Genomic DNA, 19771 nt, shown 5'->3' with positions numbered 1-19771 from the left:
CACACTCACACACAGTGTGCCTAAGCAAAGAAAGAGCTCTGCGCCAAGTCTCAGACCTCCTAAAGTAGGAGCGACTAAGTAGGAGCTACTGTACCAGCTTTCAAAGGAGTAGATTCTCCCCCAGGGATTGCCGCACATTTTGACCGGGCAAAAGGCTCCTGAACTCGGACTGAATAGTCATGCAGCGGCGGTGGGACTTCTAGATTTTTTTTTACGAAATGGTCAATGTCAACTCGGTGAAGGGACAGTAGACTGGGCTGAACTTTGACTGGCATGACACTGTTTGCATTTGATATGCATTTTCTGCGTGTCAGCTCGTAATACCTTGTGAAACTGTATGCCAAATAGAAACTTTTTATTCGCAGAGAAACCTCGAGGAATGTGATACAGAGTTCTGTGAGGAAAAGGCATTTTTGTGGGGTTCTCAACGACCTATTGAACACATGATTATGTGTTCATAACTTTTTATTTTATTAGAATCAGTGGTGCGTCGTCTTTCAGGTTAAACAGCCTAAATATTGTGGACTTTCTCAGTGATTAGAACGTTGGAATACCGCACTGGGGCAGAAAAGAACTCTTCGCAGTCCATGGATTGCGCGCTTGCGCTTGGACCTTGTCAAACCTGAGAGCGTCAGGCCACGTTGAAAGAAGCCACGTTTATAAAAGCCGTGCGTAAAAATAACATTGGCCAAGACAGCCCTCATTGCCAGCCCGTGACATTTAAAACTTGGTGAAGTACTCTTTTGTGCGTCCTTCTCTCTCGGGGCGTTCTGGATCTATTTTGTCTCTGAGGGGACCGAGGATCTTTAGAAACACTTCATTCCATGCAACTCTCGCCTCAGCCACTGTCATCCAGTCTAGACAATTTGTCGTGGCTTTGAGTCCCTGGCGTAACCATGACAACCACAAGAAACCCAAAGTGAATTTGAGGAAAGACTGAAACGGGAGAGAGTGTGAATAGAGTTTTCCCATTTTGTTTAGTGCTGTTTCTGTTTAAACGTCATTCTTTGTTGTTTTTTTTTTTGTACAAAACAGAGGCATCCTTTGCGCTACAAGATTGCATCAGCAGGCAATTTGCTAAGTTTAAGGATCCCTAAAAAGAAAGCGCTCCAGTCCATGTCATTCAAACCCGACGTGGTCTATTAAAAGTATCGTCTTGCTCGTGCCTCTACTTCGACTATTTATGAAGCCCCCGGGCACGTCATTTCATAGTGCACAGTAGCGGTGAAAAAACTGAATTCAATACACGAGAAGAGCCTGTGCGTAAACTAGTGAAATATGGGCTTCTCTCAAACGCTACTCATTTATGTGCTGGTGTCCATTCACCTTGGAGTTTCCCAGCATTATCTTCGCCTTCGACCCTCGCCCAGCGATAACCTCCCCGTGCCAGACCTAAAGGAGGACCCTGACCCGGAATACGACCCACGCGAGCAGGACTTGTCCGAGAGGACTCTGCGGAAAAAGCTGGGCAGCAACTTCGACCCTAACTTCATGTCCATCATCTCGCCCGTGCTGGTAAACCTCTCCGTGCATGACACACAGATGAAGCTGCAAGGACCTATGCCCAACGACATTAAAAAGCTTGACCTCGCGGAGACCCCCTATGGAAAGAGGGTAAAAGTGGGGAAGAAAGCACGTAGGAAATTCCTGCAGTGGTTATGGACGTATACGCACTGTCCGGTGGTATACAGCTGGAAGGACCTGGGCGTGAGGTTCTGGCCACGCTGGATCAAGGAGGGCAACTGTTTCAATGAGCGCTCGTGTTCCTTCCCCGAGGGGATGTTTTGCAAACCTGTCAAGTCGATCACCAAGACTTTCCTCCGGTGGTATTGTCAAGGGTTTTTAAGACAGAAATATTGTACGTGGATACCGGTGCAATACCCAATCATCTCAGAGTGCAAGTGTTCGTGCTGAGTCTCTCTCTGGGAGTGTAGGATCGGGGGAGTGGACTGGACACGCGCTTTCTATTGCACTGTAAACTCTCATCTGAGGTGGGCACCATAGCGATTCTATTTTTTTATATAGCATTTTAATTGAAATACCAACATTGTACATATTTAAGAAAAAATGCAGCTATTTTTTTGTAAATGAACAGGACCATATTTTATTTCAGCCCTGAAACGTGTTTTTAGGGGAACACGAGCACTTCAGAAAGAAGAGCTTTTATTTTTTATGAAAAATTGAAGATGGAATGCATACACTTCTCCAAGAAGTTAACTTTTTTTCAACTGAACATTGATGCTGACTGTAACTTCACTGCAATGCTGCCTAGAGTTTTTGTATGATATTAATATCAATAATAATTAAATTGAAAGTTGAGGATAAAAAGATATATATAAAGGCGTGAACTCAGCTTTTGGAATACATAGTATTGTAGAAATAAACAAATCTGTATGTTTTATTTATTATTTTAACGATTGTGAGTATAGAACATAAGGAAAGAAAATAGCAGAGTATACCAGAAATTATGGGAGATGTCTACTTGAATATTTCTAAAAAATAAAATAAAAAGTCAACATATCAGTGTAAATGTTATGGTTACACGTTTTAGCAATAAAGTCTATCTTTTCAACATGTATTAGTGTCGAGCAAGTTGCTTTACGAAGTTTTTGTCCCTGCCCAAGGGGCGTGTACTGCCCTGGAGCGGAGCAAACTTGCTAAATGCACAGCAAGTCCAGAGTGAGATGAATCGAAGGCGACGTTACTGACGCTCCACGCTGTCAGTGTGATTTTAGAAACGGGTGATTTAGTATGTTGTGTAATGTGCAACACATACCTAAAGTGCCTTCACAGAACTGGCCCTCATTGTTAGCGCCAGAGTAGGCAAGAGGTTGTTAGAATCCATCCTCCTACGCAAACCGCTCATTTATCGGATCTTATGTGTTAACATAACGGTAAAATATGATTCAGACATTTCAAACACGGTCAGTTGATGAAATATCGAGGCACGCAAGCCAGAAATGTCCCAGTCCATGCCGTTCCCTTAAGGCTCTGCACAAGTTCCACTGAAGCTTGTTTGTATTGAGGCAGAGCAGACCGGCGCCTATTCAAGCCCATGACAGCCTCCGAAAAAAACAAAGACCATAAAACAATGGTGAACTGTTTTTGACGTTACCAGACTATTAATTGGACAGCGGGTAAGCTGTCTGCAAGTTAAAGAGATATGGCCAATTAAAGCACCCGAGACACACATGGAATTAAGCCCCATGAAATCAAAGCAACGGCTCATTCACTCTTAGTAGGGATTTTATGGTGTTTATATTATTCTTTAAATACAATCAACGACTTAAACAGAGCTTCCACTACCAAACGTTATGAGCTATTCCCCAACGTCCTAAAACCAAAACCGTGTTTCCACTAAACCCATCTTGAGCGCGTTCAAGTGATTTGTGACTCTGCGGGCTGAGTTGGACTTGACACTTGCCGTCCGGTTATTGTGACAGATATACTGTAGGGATTTTGTAAGGAGAGGAGAGCGGCAGGCAGCCAGCGGAGGAGGGGGGGCCGCTTTCCTTACTGTCAGCTTCTTTCTTGATGATGTCTCGGGGTTTTAGAAACTGCGCCTGTGACTCGGCGGCGCCACTGAGCCGCCCCCTCTCGACTGAGCAGAATGAAGCACTTTGGGAAACAGTAACCCTTTCAGGCTCTGCCCGGAGAGTATTTTAGAAGCGTGTGAAAGGCAATACGCCGCCGTGCTCCAGCCAGCTAGGTGCGCACCTTTAGAAACAGCCCGTTAGGCAGTCGGATGATTCAGGCGTTGTTATTTTGTATCTCTGTGTGACATGCATATGTATTTTTCTATGCAAATTAAACCTAGCTGATCTGCCTCTCGAAGTATCCCTTACCAAGCTCAACCACAAATGCAAAATATGGGCAACGGAAAGACGAACTAATAAAAAATTAAAAATTGGATTGAATGTTACGTAACTTTTATTCCTCAATCTCCTAACCGTTTGTGACACAATTCACAAAAAGTTTATATTTTAGGATGCTATGGTGATTGGCAAAGACCATTCGGTCGGTTTCATTTGAATTCTGTGTTGTTGCAAGTAAGTGGTCCACGGTATCCTCTTAATGTATTATTGATTAAATATCTATGCCTTGTGTTCCAGTACCTACTGTATTAGCTCACATCTCCTTTACTATCGATACCAGGACATTCTCATACCACCCAACAGTACATGGAACATCCCCACCTCTTTAGAGAAGGAACCTGGGGCGTCACTGTGCAAGTCAGCTGTGATAAATACAGTCATAGGTCTCCATGACTACCGTGCCTCAGTACCGGCATGTACAGTCAGGGGGTTTATTAACACAGTACGCACGCAGATCATGGATTCTGAGCCCTCAACATGTGATGGTAGACTACAACCGTGTTAAGGCTAGACCTATAGGTAGCGTCACAGGAACAATATGGAGGTGGATGTTCAGTGGGAACCATGTTGGTTTGGTTCCACTGTGGATTAGAGTCTCGCTTCCAGGTGTCATTGGAAGCAAGGTTATGGCTACGTCTGAGGTGAACATAACAATTCACACCGGTCCTCTTGAGTGTTGTATCGTATGAGAACGCCTGGAAGTAGTTCTCCTCAGGGCTGTGGAGGGATCTGGCTCAGAGGGGTGATCTGGCTCAGAGGAGTGATCTGGCCCTGAGGAGTGATCTGGCCCTGAGGAGTGATCTGGCTCAGAGGAGTGATCTGCCCTGAGGAGTGATCTGGCCCTGAGGAGTGATCTGGCCCTGAGGGGTGATCTGGCCCTGAGGAGTGATCTGGCCCTGAGGAGTGATCTGCCCTGAGGAGTGATCTGGCCCTGAGGAGTGATCTGGCTCAGAGGAGTGATCTGGCCCTGAGGAGTGATCTGGCTCTGAGGAGTGATCTGGCCCTGAGGAGTGATCTGGCTCTGAGGAGTGATCTGGCTCAGAGGAGTGATCTGGCCCTGAGGGGTGGGACAGAGGGAGCTGACAGAAGACTGAGTGAGATGGAGTACAGTGGGGTTCGTCTTCTTATGGAGTCAGTTACCATGATGAATTACAGGACACTCGAGTGATGGAGTCACACACACACACACACACACACACACACACACACACACAGAGACACACACACACACACACACACAAGCACGCAGACATTCACACATGCAGGGATTCATGCGAATATGATTCTCTGTTTGTGTGAATTCACATAATGACTGTATATCCACAGGCAAACACACACACACACACACACACACACTCAGACACACACAGAGCCCTGGTGTGGAGCACGGTTGCCGGAGACAGATGCAGACATAGACAGGGTCTGCTTGTAAAAGCGTGTGAGTCAGCAGGACTGAGGTTATTGATGATGACAGGGTATTAAACGGGAGGAGGGGAGGGGGGGGGAGATGTGTCACCAAAGCTGATACCAAATGCACCGCTGCAGGCAGGGAGGTATTACGCCTGAACCACATCTTGAGAACCACAGCGTCTGGAACATAGTGTGTGTGTGTGTGTGTGTGTGTGTGTGTGTGTGTGTGTGTGTGTGTGTGTGTGTGTTGAGGTGTGCCTAAAAACAAGAGTTTGTGTGATAGAAATGCGCATAGGTATTGTATGTGAACATATTATTGTAAATATGTATGTATGTGTATGTATGTATGTATGTATGTGTGTGTGTGTGTGTGTGAGCTGTGACAGTGTGTGTGTCTGTGTGGAGGTATGTGTCAGACGTGTATGTGTGTGGGCATATGGAGTCTGACTGTGTGTGTGTGTGCATGTGTGCATGTGTGTGTGCATGTGTGTGTATGTGTGGCCGCTGACAGTGTGTGTGTGTGGGTGTGCATGCGTGTGTGTGGCCGGTGTCAGTGTGTGTGTGTGACTTCTGACAGTGTGTGTGCATGTGTGTGGGTGTGCATGCGTGTGTGTGGCCGGTGTCAGTGTGTGTGTGTGGCTTCTGACAGTGTGTGTGCATGTGTGTGGGTGTGCATGCGTGTGTGGCCGGTGTCAGTGTGTGTGTGTGTGTGTGGATGTCTGGGTGTGGGTTTACAGATCTGTTACAGACTTCCGGGTGGTCTCTAGATGATGCTCAGAATCAGGTCGCTTTCTCAACCACCAGAAGACGTCCATTAGAAACTCCAACCGTCTAATGATGGTATGAGCAGGAGAGATGGCTGACATGCATTAAAGGAATGTACACACATTGGATGTACTTGTAAATCTAGGCCAGGGATCCCAAATAAACATGTTTAACTCTTGGTGGTAAAGTAAAAGCCGTTGGTCTCTCCCAGTCCCTCACACGGAGTTCTTCTTCCTCTAACTCTGTTTTCTAAACGCCACAAAACGTGCCCATCTCCGTGGACGCTGCTCTGGAGAGCATGGAGTATCTCCAGGCCACATCCGCTCCCCTATCACTGCTTTCAAACGTCGTAATCAGGAGAACATGTCAAACTGTCGTCAGATCAGCGCTCTGTGACACAGTAGCAGTCTCCGCTCTGGGTCCAAGGCGCGGTCGAAGCAGCAGCATCATTTCAGAGTTGAATCCATGTCACACACCTTCTTCATTTCCAGATTTTTGCCTTGCCCTTGAAATGGACCCCCCCCCCAGCCCCTTTAGACATGCCCCCCCTGCACTCTGCCAAGACAGCCCGTATCGGAGGTACAGTTCGACCGGCTTCAAAAACGTCCCTTGAAGCTTCTTCACATGCTGGGATCTAATATATGTGGTAACATTTTAATCAGATACTTAAGAGCCAGAATCAAATTTCCCAAGTCACGCTAGGTAACTTCTCTATTTAACTCTTGTTAGATGTAACAGATAGTGTAGGGCTATATTTAGAGGTCTAGGGGCCACATGAAGACACGCAAGCTGAGAATAGACCACACGCCAACCTCTGTTTCCATGGTTACTGCCTTTTTTTTCTCTCTCTCCCCCTCTCCATACTTTGAGTTTTTTGTGTTCATAAATACCCCCCTAGCGTCAAGTTTATTTTCCGCCTTCCGTGGTTCTAGAAAGATCCACATTCAGGCTTTATCAAGTTCTCATCAATCAGGATTCAAAACAGCGTTAAAGTTTATGGACCTTAAAGTGGGTTCGTGCGTAGTGTTTGACTATTCCCCCTCTGACAGACGGGCGATTGTGGAAAAGTTGTAGCCTTACGTCTAAAAATGAATCTAAAGGCTGAAATATGCAGTTGACCACTATTGACATCCACCCCCTTATACACTCAAAAGGAACCATTGAATGCCCATCAAATGAGACACAAATTGACCCTGTTCAAAACTGACGTGCCACCTCCAGCGAACTTTCTCAACATTTTGAACTGTAGTGGTACACAAGGTGTGTGCTGCCTTAGACTCATGCACAAGGTACACATGCACACACATGTGTATTTGTAAGACACATGTACACCACACACATGTGCAATGTCACACACACACGCTCATGTACACTGTGACACAAATACACACACACTTATGCCAGACATCCTCAGCTAGCACTCATCACCAGCCCACACAAACACACAAGGTGTTCCAGCATAATTGCCTCATAATGATAACGACACACACAGGTAATTCGTAAACGTCTCAAGTTGTTTACTTGACTACTCCAGTTGATCATGATTGCGCCTGGTTGATATATACACACACTTGAGTTTTCCCCAATTAGATTCTATATTTTCCTTATACATGACTCCACGTCCTGATTGCTTGGAAGGAAAGGCTCTGTCCCCCCCCACACCACACGCGCTCACAAACACACACACACACACATGCACACACACACACACACACACACACACACATGCACACACACACACACGCACACACACGCACACACACACACGCACACACACACACACACACACACACACACACACACACACACACATGCACACACACACGCACACACACACACACACACACATGCACACACACACACACACACACACACATGCACACACACACACACACACACACACACACACATGCACACACACACACACACACACATGCAATGCACACACACACATGCAATGCACACACACACATGCTCAAAACACACATCTAAATGCATGCACAAACACACACACACACACACAGTCCTCCCTCCACCCCGTCCCTCGGCTGTCTCTCAGTGCCCCTCAGTAAGCCAGGATGGCATGCTGGGAATGTTTACTTTCGCCACAGTGTGTATTTACAGAGCCTAATAGTTTTCTAGGCCGAGATGGCGCCTCACTCTCTAACATGTGTACTGCCCCCCCAACCCCATCAAACGACCAATCAAACCTCTGGCTCGAGGAGTTCTGAAATCAGGTATGTGTGCACCCCTGTGGCACGAGGGACTGGGATCGTGAGGGGAAAATGATGCAGGCCGAGCGGTAAACAACATGCTGCAAGACACGTCTTCCCTGCATCTGATGTCTTTGAGGAAGGCCTGAATGTCTGCATGAAGTCTTTGCCGATGCATGGATTAAGTCTATTTAGCAGGTTTGCCCGTGTGTGTGAATGAGTGTGTGTGTGTGTGTGCACTCTTACATACATCTCTAAAAGGGGGCAGGGAGGAGTCCTTCAGGACTCAGAAAGCATAGTAGCGCTGGGGGAAAACACTCAGTCCATTGTTTTATTTTCTCCCGTGGACAAAGAAGGAGAGGGAACCAAACAGGTGAACATAACCAGCTCTATTATGCCACAGCATGAACCTGATGTTCTGACGCCTGCCTGTCTGTCCCATTCAACTGAGGTGGTCTATTCAAAGCAGGGGACGAGGGGACACACAGCCGGGAGGGTGTGTGTGTGTGTGTGTGTGTGTGTGCGCGCGTGTGCGAGAGTAGGAGAATACAAGGCTGAAAGTGTGTGTGTTTGTGAGTGTGTGTTTTTTGGGCGTGAGTGTGTATGCATACACAATGTGTGAATGCCCCAGTGTGTGTAGAAGAGGAAGGCTAGCTAGGTTTCAGTGAGAGTGATTGCGAGAGTGTGTGTGTGTGTGTGTGAGCACAGGAGACTGCTGGAGAATGCGTGGTGACGGGTTACCAAAAGCAGAGTGGTGGGGCGACAATAGTCCCGGGACATTCCTGACATAACCACAGCACACCACAGAGAATCTGCATGAGGGTTATTGGTGTCAACTGCCCACACAGAGGAGCGGGCGCCCCTCCTCCCTCCTCCTCCGACACAAGGGGGGGGCCTGCAGCAAGACGCCTTGCACTGGGAGGGAGACTCCACACACACACACACACACATATACACACACACACACACGGTGAAGAAAGCACCAATTAGGGAGGAGACACATAGGACCATAAGGGTGAGTTGGAGGAAGGGGGAGGGTGTGTGTGTGTGTGTGTGTGTATTGTGTGTACGTGTGTGTGCGCGCGAGTCTGAATAGAGAGGATATGTTAAGGGAGACCCAGAGAGATGCTTTTGAGCTCCGAGTGCAGGTCAGGTCTGACCCTGTGGGAACGTGGACGTGACCCTGCCTGGTGTGGTGGCCCCGGGCCTTACTTGTGCTCACTTAACCCGTTAAGGAGTAGCGTCACACATGTGATTCTGAACATTCCAACCGACTATTTTCCGATAGACAAAAACTATATGACAAACGCTATAGTATGGCTTCAAAATTTACAATTAGGAGGCTAACAAGTAACACTAGCAGGTAGTAGCATTGCTACAAGTATTATGCTAGGTTGCTAGGTAACGGAAGCTAACTAAAACTAGCTAGCTTCCGTTTTGGAAAAATAACTCACTCCTTAAATTAATGTTACTTTAATAATGAAAGGCCATAGCAATGATAAATGTGGCTTTTAAAGCTGGAATGAATCATTAATGAATGCCAGTAGAGTGTTAAACACCCTTTTAATGGTGATTTGAAGTCCTCTTCAGAATGATAATGGAAATCATGCGAGCATAACTATTCGACTGAACTGAGCATGGCTTTCAGAGAAAAGTCATAACATCCATTGTGCTCCTAAGGTTTACCCTTCAGCTGAAAGCAAGAACCAGTCTTTTATATTCAGAGAAAGGCTGTGTTGATAGTTGACAGCAGTAATAACACACTCCATGCTCTTTGCTTCCTATAATGATACATTAAAGGTAAACTCTTATTCTTGGAATGCAAGTTAAGGAGAAAGCTGATCTGGCGAATTTAAGCAATAACACTCAGAGGTCCATGTGCGGAACCTCACAGACCTGAAAAGGGTTCCATCGTACAAGGTTTGCAGTTATTCAGTGAGTTCTTCTGCAGTTAGGTTCCACAGGGTTCTGCAGAGCTTACGTTTATTTTTAGAGAGCACTGTGGGGAATATCAGCTGATCCACTGACAGAGGCTGAGGGCAGAGGAGGTGTTCTCTAGGACTGAGAGCAGAACGGCTACAGAGCGTGCCCAGTCTGAAGCAACGCTGCCCCCTGCTGTCCAGACGAACACCTACACCTGACCGCACCGCAGGAGGAGATGATTAGAACAGTGGTTCCCAATCCTGGTCCTCAGGGCACCCCATGTCCTGCACGTTTTAGATGTTTCCCTGCTCCAACACACCTGATTCAAATGAATGGGTCCTTATCCAGCTCTGCAGAAGCCTGCTTATGACCATTCATTTGAATCAGGTGTGTTGGAGCAGGGAAACATCTAAAACGTGCAGGACAGGGGTGCCCTGAGGACCAGGGTTGGGGACCACTGGTTTATAACAGCTCCAGAAAGACGTCCGGTCCCAGCAGATCACACCTTTTATTTACATTTAGTCATTTAGCAGACGCTCTTATCCAGAGCGACTTACAGTAAGTACATTTACATTTAGTCATTTACATTTAGTCATTTAGCAGACGCTCTTATCCAGAGCTATCAGTACAGGGACATTCCTCGAGGCAAGTAGGGTGAAGTGCCTTGCCCAAGGACACAACGTCAGTTGGCATGACCGGGAGTCGAACTGGCAACCTTCGGATTACTACTCCGACTCCCTCACCACTCAGCCACCTGACTCCCTGACATTTAGCGACACGCTCACGGGGCATACAGGAAGCACAGCTGTCCATCAAGGTGTTTTTCTTAACACATTAACAGCCTCCCGTGTCTTCCGTTTGTCATCGTCTTCCATGTGCATCTTTTCCACGTCAGACATGTTGCCCTGACATCACGTTGCGTGGACTCTGAGAAAGACTGAAGTCAGAAGGTCAGTCGTGTTTTGAGCTCCTATCAGCTCCACACAGCGTGAAGACTCCTGGGAAGTCCGTGGAGTACTTTCCTCTTCTCATCGCATCTACAGTCACACCGGGATCCTCCATACATTCCAGGCCCCTTCCCCACCTTCAGATCCCAGCTCCGATGAGCCTCTTGTGGGGACGAGGTCTCCAGGATCCTGACCAGGCTGTTCAGGCCATGATCAGGGCTGGGTGTCCCTGCGTGTGCGAGGTCTCCAGAGGGGCAGACCAGGGGGGCCTGATCAGGGCTGGGTGTCCCTGCGTGTGCGAGGTCTCCAGAGGGGCAGACCAGGGGGGCCTGATCAGGGCTGGGTGTCCCTGCGTGTGCGAGGTCTCCAGAGGGGCAGACCAGGGGGGCCTGATCAGGGCTGGGTGTCCCTGCGTGTGCGAGGTCTCCAGAGGGGCAGACCAGGGGGGCCTGATCAGGGCTGGGTGTCCCTGCGTGTGCGAGGTCTCCAGAGGGGCAGACCAGGGGGGCCTGATCAGGGCTGGGTGTCCCTGCGTGTGCGAGGTCTCCAGAGGGGCAGACCGGGGGGACCTGGGGCCCCCGCTCTTCAAAGCCTCGTGTGTTTAGACTGCAGCTACGCACCGTGACACACGGGCCCAAAAGGATCGTATCCAAGCTAACCAGAAACAAACATACAACGCATGAATTCCATCACTCCCCCCCCCCGCCCCCCACCCATCCTCCCTCCCTCCTCCCCCCCTCCTTACCACCACCTCCTCTCCCCCCTTGCCACTCCTCAGTCTCACCGCGCCCGAAAGCATTCTGGGCCGCTTCGCCTGCTATTTGGGTGGCATTCTTCTTGCCGTACATCAGACTAACGAATCACACGATTGTGCCAAAATTCGGAGCTCATGAATATCAAAGGCCAATGAGAACCAGAACGTGAGCGTTCGTTAAGAGGTTTCTCGCACTCTCCTTCTGCCTTCAGAACACACATTGAGTTCAAATGGGAGCTCCCCAAGCACTTCCAGATGGCAACACTTTGGAATAATGACGCTGGATTCCTCACAAATGAAGGGGTGAACTACCACCAGAGAGGTACCTGAGCATGCTGGTGCCCCCTGTTCTCACACACACACACACCCACACACACTGCAGCTATGGCTGTGGTCAGACACTAGCTTTTAAGTTTACCTAATTATCTAATGAACTATCATGTCCCTAACCAGTTTCTTCAGGACCTGAGTCAGGGAAGAGCAGATGTCATGGTGTATCTGACGGTAATCAGGTTACAGAATTCCCATACAGCAGATTAATTGATAGATGGGCTTGTGTGGGAATCTAATCCTTCTTTCCTCAGCCCATGTTGACTAAGAGAACCTTTGTGTGTGTGTGTGTGTGTGTGTGTGTGTGTGTGTGTGTGTGTGTGTGTGTGTGTGTGTGGTGTGTGCCTGTTAGTTTGCGTAAGCGTGTGTGTTTGTAAATGTGTGTGTGTAAATGTGTCATCTTATCACCACTAATATCTTTTCCATTCTCACTTACCAGCATGCCTTTGAACTCGGGCCCTCGTTTGCCCGTGAGCGAGTGAGTGTGTGAGAGGATGTGTACAATAACGCCAACATGCTGTCTTAACTTAAGATGAGTCAGGCGAAGGAAAGTAAACAGGTCTCGTTCCAGAGAGGCTTGGGTATAAACAGTGGATGTGTTGAGAGGGGCTGTGAGCCAGTTTATTTTACAATGGAGCTCAGTGACGTTTGAAGTGCCGGAGAAGGGTCTCTCCCTCTGTGCGCAAGACGTGTTATGTTTGCCAAGAGGGTCTAATTATCACTCTGTTGAGGTTTACCAGTCTTCTCTGCTTCACCCTCCTTTCCCCTTTGATGGCAAATGTAAGGCGTATGAATCTATAGATATACCGTAGGATTTTTACTTATAGAGTGTGGCAACCACTCGAAATGTTTTATTTTATTGATTTTTTAAAAACTTTAGATAAGCTTTTAACGCTATTCGACCCCATCTATGTTTGTTAAATTGAAATATCTGCCAATTGCCACTTCAAAACTGTCTGTGTTGAATTTAAGTGAGAGAAAGGGAAGAAAGCCATTCATTTTAGGCTTCACATAATTACATCGAACTGAAGTTACTAAGAGGGGGGGGCCATGAGAAGCGTTTCCACATTTCTTCATCCCCCACCCCGCAGGGCAGACCCGTCCCACGGCCTCCGCCGATCCGAGCTCCAACATTGGGAATGGACTGTGAAGGGATAAACTGTGGATCCGGTGATGCGTCTGCTCTCACTGCCAAACAAACATGAGCAACACTATTAAAATGGGATCACTCCCAGGATAAACTCTTCCTGTTGCTGATGAATGGCGTTTATAATCCGACCTAATTATTGCCAGATAGTAGCAGGCTCCTTGGTTCCTGCGGAATTGATATGTTTCTTTGATGGGTGTTAGTCACACTAAACTGCAATGCTCAGTCAACTTCAGCAACATTTGCTCGGGTATGTAGGCCACTCCCAAACAAAGAAAATGTTCGCTCAAATGTAAGCTCAGTAGTCAAGACCAATAGGTCAAATATAATGAGGTTCGGTACTAAAACCTACAATACAAAAAAAGACACAGTCACCGTATCGTACTCGGAAATAACCATATCGATTTTGTATAATGCAAGGACGGATTATGTTCAGAAGATGGCGCCCTTGCCTATTTAAAATGTAACTGTGGGAATTTCCCATTTGAGGAAGGTAGGCTAAGCATCGCCTCTTGCGCTGCCTTGCAGTGATGCCAAAATGAAGCGAGGCAAAAGCAGCCGGAGGCTGACATTTTCTTAAAGGTGTCCGCCGCAGGGAACCCGACGCTGAGAGAACAGGGCTTTGGAAAAATCCCTGGAGCTTGTTTTGGAGACAAATTCAGTAATCCAAGTGCCGCAACACAAAGGAGGACATAGCGCTCTCCGCTTGAATTCCCTGTGACAGCAAGTGAGTGAGTGCGCTGCCCGTTCTTACTTTTTCTTTCTTTCATCCTTTCTTTAATGCAGCCTAATCTGTCCCCACTTGTAATGAGAGTGATAATCTAGCTAGATTAGTGGCTGCCCGGTGTGGGTCCATTATCCAGATAGTATAAACGCTCTAGGTTTTGTGTACTGAGATAAAGGTAAGACACAGTACTTGTTTCAATGCAATAGGCCTAGACAATAGTATTAATAATCAAAATACAATATATTATTTTAAAGTACCACTTTTGACAGGTGACCAGACAGAAATGGAACACATAAGCTAGTACTAGCCTACCTCAAAATACTGAAATATATGTAATCCAGGTTATATTTAATTTAATAACTTGAATACCTATTGTACTAGGCTATCACATTGATCTTTCATCCAATGACCAATGTCCTTATGTAGGAAGGAATACTTTAGCCTACATACGACGTGGAAAGGTTGCACTTTAAGGAAATGTAAATTAAGGTTAAAATGTATAAGGGAAGTGACCTCTTCGTGATCCTAAACTCATGTTCATTCTATGTGTTCAAATACATATGATACAGGCCGGTCTGGAAAGAGACGTATGACTGACATGTTTTAATTTAGTTGGCATGTCCTTAACGGTAATTGGGTGTGTGATAAGGAAAGTCGGTTGAGAAACGTGATTTAAAGATGAGGAGAGGAAGTAGGATGACAGGGGAAAACAAGAAATAATATAGAAGAATGGAAAGAGATGGACATGAATAGGCACGAAAAGATTCAACCAAATATTTACAATAGACAAAGGAAAATGTGTACTTATGTACCAAAAGTGTCTATAGGCCTATGTAATACGGTTTAACTAATGAATGAAATGAATACCACCCATTTTAACATGGTTAATGTTAAGTATAGAGGGAAGGAAAAAGTATTAGATGGGGAAGAAGCAGGGTTGCAGAAGTTATTTGTTTTTGTAAGGGACAGGACACCCCAATTTAGCAAATTTTTGTCATGTCTGATCCGTGGGATTCCCCACGACTCTACGCAGGTCAATAAGGCCTAATAGTTATTTTTCGAACTCTCGCCTAACTTGGCCTGACACTGTTAGCTTGTGTATGAAGTATGCTAAGAGTTGAGAAACTGTGCAGACATAAGTGGACCAGGAATCCATATATTAGAGGGTGACAGGTGTCTTCTGGTCTAGGCTTCATGCATTCCATTCTGTGATTTAACCCCAGCGCGCATACACAAACGCACGCACGCACAGAGTGTGTGTTCTTAAGGGTTCTAGGGGAGTATGAATTATTTCCCTGAATATGTAGATCGTTTTTTTTTCTCCAATAAATAAGGAACAAATGAATCAGTTGTTGTGGAGCTGTTACCCCCAGTGGAAGGTACAGTAAATACAATAGGAATGTTGATCAGCTTAATATGGAGGCAGGAGGCGCTAAGGATTTGAACAAACCGCACGGGTGCCGATGGCTACACCTGCAAAAACACTTCTAAATATGCGTCCACTATAAATAAAGGTTTGAGAGGGTTGCCAACCAAACATGACAGGCACGTTGAGGGTCGTAAAATTAATGCAGAATATAAGTCGTTAACCAACCGTATTTGGCATTTACGCACACAATATATGGAGACAACAAAAATAGCCCATAAACAAACAAATGACAGCAAATGGATGGAGTAGGCCTAAGGGTTTTATAATTCATTGATATTTGTTAAAGATTAGTGAGTTAATCGGGTTAACTCAATAAACGGGACGAAAACAAATTTATATGGAATAGAAAAGGCACCGTCTTTAATGTACTGTATAATAGTATTAAAATACTGTGATCTTGAAGTAAAACAGTTGCTTGAAGGCATCAAGCAAACCTAGAACTACAATCATTTTTGTCTGTCAAAATATGCTCTCATGTCGTATTCGGTTGTTTTGTGCTTTGGCGTCGGCTAATATGTCCAAGATGAGGTTGGGCTATTATAATTAATACATTATAACAATCGCATCTGCCTCTAGTTTCTCCTAGCCCTCGAGCCCCTTCAACTCAGTTTCAACAAGTTCAATGTTGTGTGTTCTCATTACGAGCGCCATATGGCTGCACGTGAAAACACCAACCCATCCGGCACTCATTTAAATAAGCTCACACAGTAACAGTCACTAAAGCAACTGAGGGATTAGTTGTAAAATTAGAAACTTTGTTTTTCCATTGTTTAGATTTCCGTTTGGCATCACCAGTAATATAGATAAGCAAAGTGTTTGCTTTTCTTCGCATGTCATTTGCTCGACACAATCAAGGAATAATGATTGACACAATCAAGGAATAATGATTGACTAAAACAAATTGGTTGTTAAAAATCTCTCTCTCACTCTCTACCGCTCTGTCTGTGGTCGCAACTGTGGTCCAAGACACTCTTGTGTGAAGGTTGAGAAAATCTGGAATTGATTTTAATGGGGAGTATCCTTTCCTGCGCTCGCTCTTCAACCAATGGATGTATTGGACAATTTTCACTTGGTCTGAACGGCGCGAGAGTGCAGCGTCTCACCTCGGTGCTTTGTCCCCTCGCACTGTCGCTTTTTTGAGTAGCCCATTTCTCTCTTTAGATAGGACTGGCTTTTAAATGTTCCGAACGCGTAACCGTCTTTACTGAAGGGACGTGTCCGTTGTATTTTGGAAACTGTTTACCTTTTTGACAGATGCACACATTTCTTACTTTGGATTTCGCTCATTGGACTTCTTGTTTATAAAGAGTTGCATTCGCGAATAGACTGCAATTGGGTAAGTTCTCAAAGGCCTGGCATGCGCCATTTAAAGTCTACTGTCTGTAACGATGTGTATTGTCACTTCCACGTGCGTTTGTCTGTTATCTCTCCTCCCTTCCTGAAATAGCTACAATTTGTGTTTTTTTTGTAATTAAACTTAAGATACACTGTAATCAAGGCTGTCTTTGGGAACTACGGATATGATCAATTGAGTCGAAATTGTGTCCATTACGCACAGATTAGCTGCTCTATTATTAAGAAGGATAACGTGGAAAGAAAATGACTATGATATCCACGTAACCATTTGTTCACATCAAGATAATTACTACCATTACCCATATAATGATATGCTCCAGTACTTTAGCCTGAGTCTGCATTGTCCCAGCTCCCTCACTGAAACGCCAGGGCGCAATGAGACGGGCACAGCGGACAGGTGGGCGATCAAAGCGCGCAGGGTGCGAGATCTAGCGCGGTGTGAACTCTCCTCAGTTTACAACTGCCCCGTGGGTCGGAAGAAAAGAGCGAGAAATCAGGCTAAGTGGTTGATTTAATATAGGTTACTAGAGGAAGGCTATAGCCTGTATGTGTTTTAATAGCACCGCCATCTAGGCCAAGTGCCGATGCCAAACTAAGCAACACACTTCTTGGTTCCCGTATTCAACGGCGGGGTAGACGCCAAGTCTCCCAATGCGTTTGTCAATTCTAATATTTTCCCTTGACTTTGATTCTATGAAAAAACATCGTATAAGAGAGATTAGGATATGCAATGTTTGTCTCCTTTCAGACTTATATGTATAGTTCTGGTCAAGACGACCAGAAGTTTTCACAGACGCAGAGCGTGCGATCTTGCTTTCGTTTAACAACAATTAAGCCATTGATTAGTTTAATTTGACAGTGTATAGACCAACGTGTGAAATGAGACGGTTCGACTGACAGCTCCACCCTAAGCTCATCACCAAGCCCAGACTCGAGCACGCTAACGAAGTTTCACCGCACATAGATTCCTTATCTGAAACACTTCAGTTGATTTAAAACATGCGAGTATTACAGATGAAAGAGCTTTAGCTACTTGACCCACATATCTGTATTCTTTTGGCAAATTGCTGGAAATCCTCCGTGAAGAGGTTGTAACTTGGGAAAGGGGGAGGGTATAGTATCGAAATGTTTTTTTATTGTAATTCTACAGTTCCAGCTGCGGTGTGATAATGTTTGCCAATAGCTTTCCGACGGCTTGTGAAGGGCTGTGTTATTTCCTAAATACATCAGGCTTGATTCCTTGTTTTAGCGAATGACTCAGCTTGATTTCATCAAGTGATGCTGCATCAGGTAGAGGGATGAGCCACATGGTGGGGAGGGCGATGCAGAGGAACTTCCAGCAGCTTTTATAAACTCCTTTCCCGTGAGTGTGCGTGTGTGTGTGTGTGTGTGTGTGTGTAAGTATGTGTGTGTACATGTGTGCATATTCCTATGATTGTGAATATGTGTGTGGGCACATGAGGGAGGGAGTCTGCATGTGTGTTGCCGTAACGTAAGCAGATCGTTTTCTCTGCTTTGAACGGAACGGCAGGATTCCTCAGGACTCTTGGCTCCGTTCACCTGAAGGAGTAAAGTCAACACATCCAATATATTTTTCTTCTCTGGTTTGAACAGCTTGACAGGAGGAGAGGAATGCTGCCTCTTTTTTCCCCCTCGTTTTTTCGGTTTTCATTGGACTCTAGCAGCTGTCGTTAGCGGAGATAAACATTTGTCACTCTTAACAAATGACATGGGCTGATTGGGGCCTTTTGACCTCTCAGTGTTGAGGGTTATTGGGGGAGCATTTAGCCAGTTCTAGTCAGCATTTGCCATTTGTTTCAAATGAATTCAGACAACTGTCATAGAATTACTGACTACACTTCCCAGAATTCCTAGGTGTTCCTCACTCTGTCTACTGAAGTGGGTGACTTGGAACCACTGAATTATCATTTACAGGCTTATGTTTCTCTTGAAATGTTTAATGGTGTTTGAATGTTTCCTCTTTCTCACTTTCTCTAACTGACACACACACACAGTCACTCATACTCTCGCACACTCACACACACACACATTTCTACACTGATGTTATGGAGTGGTTTGATGAGGCCACACTCTCCTCTGTGAACACACAAAACAGTGAGAGGGACTGTCTGATGGATCTGATCTGTGCATACTGATTGGACGCCTCGGTTTAGGTCACGTGGTCGCATGACGCCTCAGGCGTCTCTCTCTCTTTGTGGCTGATCTGGGGCTTCACATAAGCTCCCTGTACCTTGCCAAGGCTGCACACATTCCCTCCAGATGCAGGGCAATGTGTGTGAGGTCTCTCTCTCACAACACACACACACTCTCGCTCTTCTTCAGAGGCTTTCTTATCAACCAAAGTTACAAAGTCGTCTTTGAACCACGTGTGTGTTCAGGTGTCTCAGCTGAATCCTTTACGACTCCATCCCCCCATGGCTGGTTGTTTATTGGCTGCTGGTGGACAGGGCCTGTTTGATTGGGCCTCTCAGAGACAGCTCTGCCATGTGGACCAGTCTCCAGCCACGCTGCCTGCTGGAACGGTCGCTGCCTGGATATCTGCGTTGCTGTCACTTCCGCTCTTGTGGAATTCGCTTTCGGCTTTTTTGTCGTTTTTTTGTCTAAACCGCCGACGCTAACTTTGTGAAAGCCTGACCGTTGTCCCAACAATATCTGCCCGCTGCCATAAACCTACAGTTGAAGCGAGAAGTTTTCCTTCTGATCCTCCTTCCCTTCTTTAACGAGTCCCCAGAGATCCCCCACATGGCTCCCCCCAGGACAGCCAGTCAGCATGGAGCCACAGAGGGCAGTGGAGCGGGGACAGCTTTATAGCAGGTGACAGAGCAACAAGAAAGCTATTTACTATCCTTGGGGGGCTAGCTTGCTACTGTAAAA

The 19771-nt window shown here is 46.1% G+C and overlaps 1 protein-coding gene across 1 annotated transcript; it reads left to right on the top strand.

The window, feature by feature from the left end:
• The first annotated feature begins 41 nt into the window (after window positions 1-41).
• Window positions 42-2576, top strand: nog2 (noggin 2). The gene has a single exon (XM_067244809.1). It carries the CDS (start codon window positions 1279-1281, stop codon window positions 1912-1914), a length of 636 nt encoding a protein of 211 aa, XP_067100910.1. The 5' UTR covers window positions 42-1278; the 3' UTR covers window positions 1915-2576.
• Window positions 2577-19771: the final 17195 nt, after the last annotated feature.

Source organism: Osmerus mordax, chromosome 10 (genome assembly GCF_038355195.1).
Source record: "Osmerus mordax isolate fOsmMor3 chromosome 10, fOsmMor3.pri, whole genome shotgun sequence".
Lineage (NCBI taxonomy): Eukaryota > Metazoa > Chordata > Actinopteri > Osmeriformes > Osmeridae > Osmerus > Osmerus mordax.
Note: the sequence above shows the minus strand (reverse complement) of the source record. Positions and strands in the feature narration are given on the sequence as shown.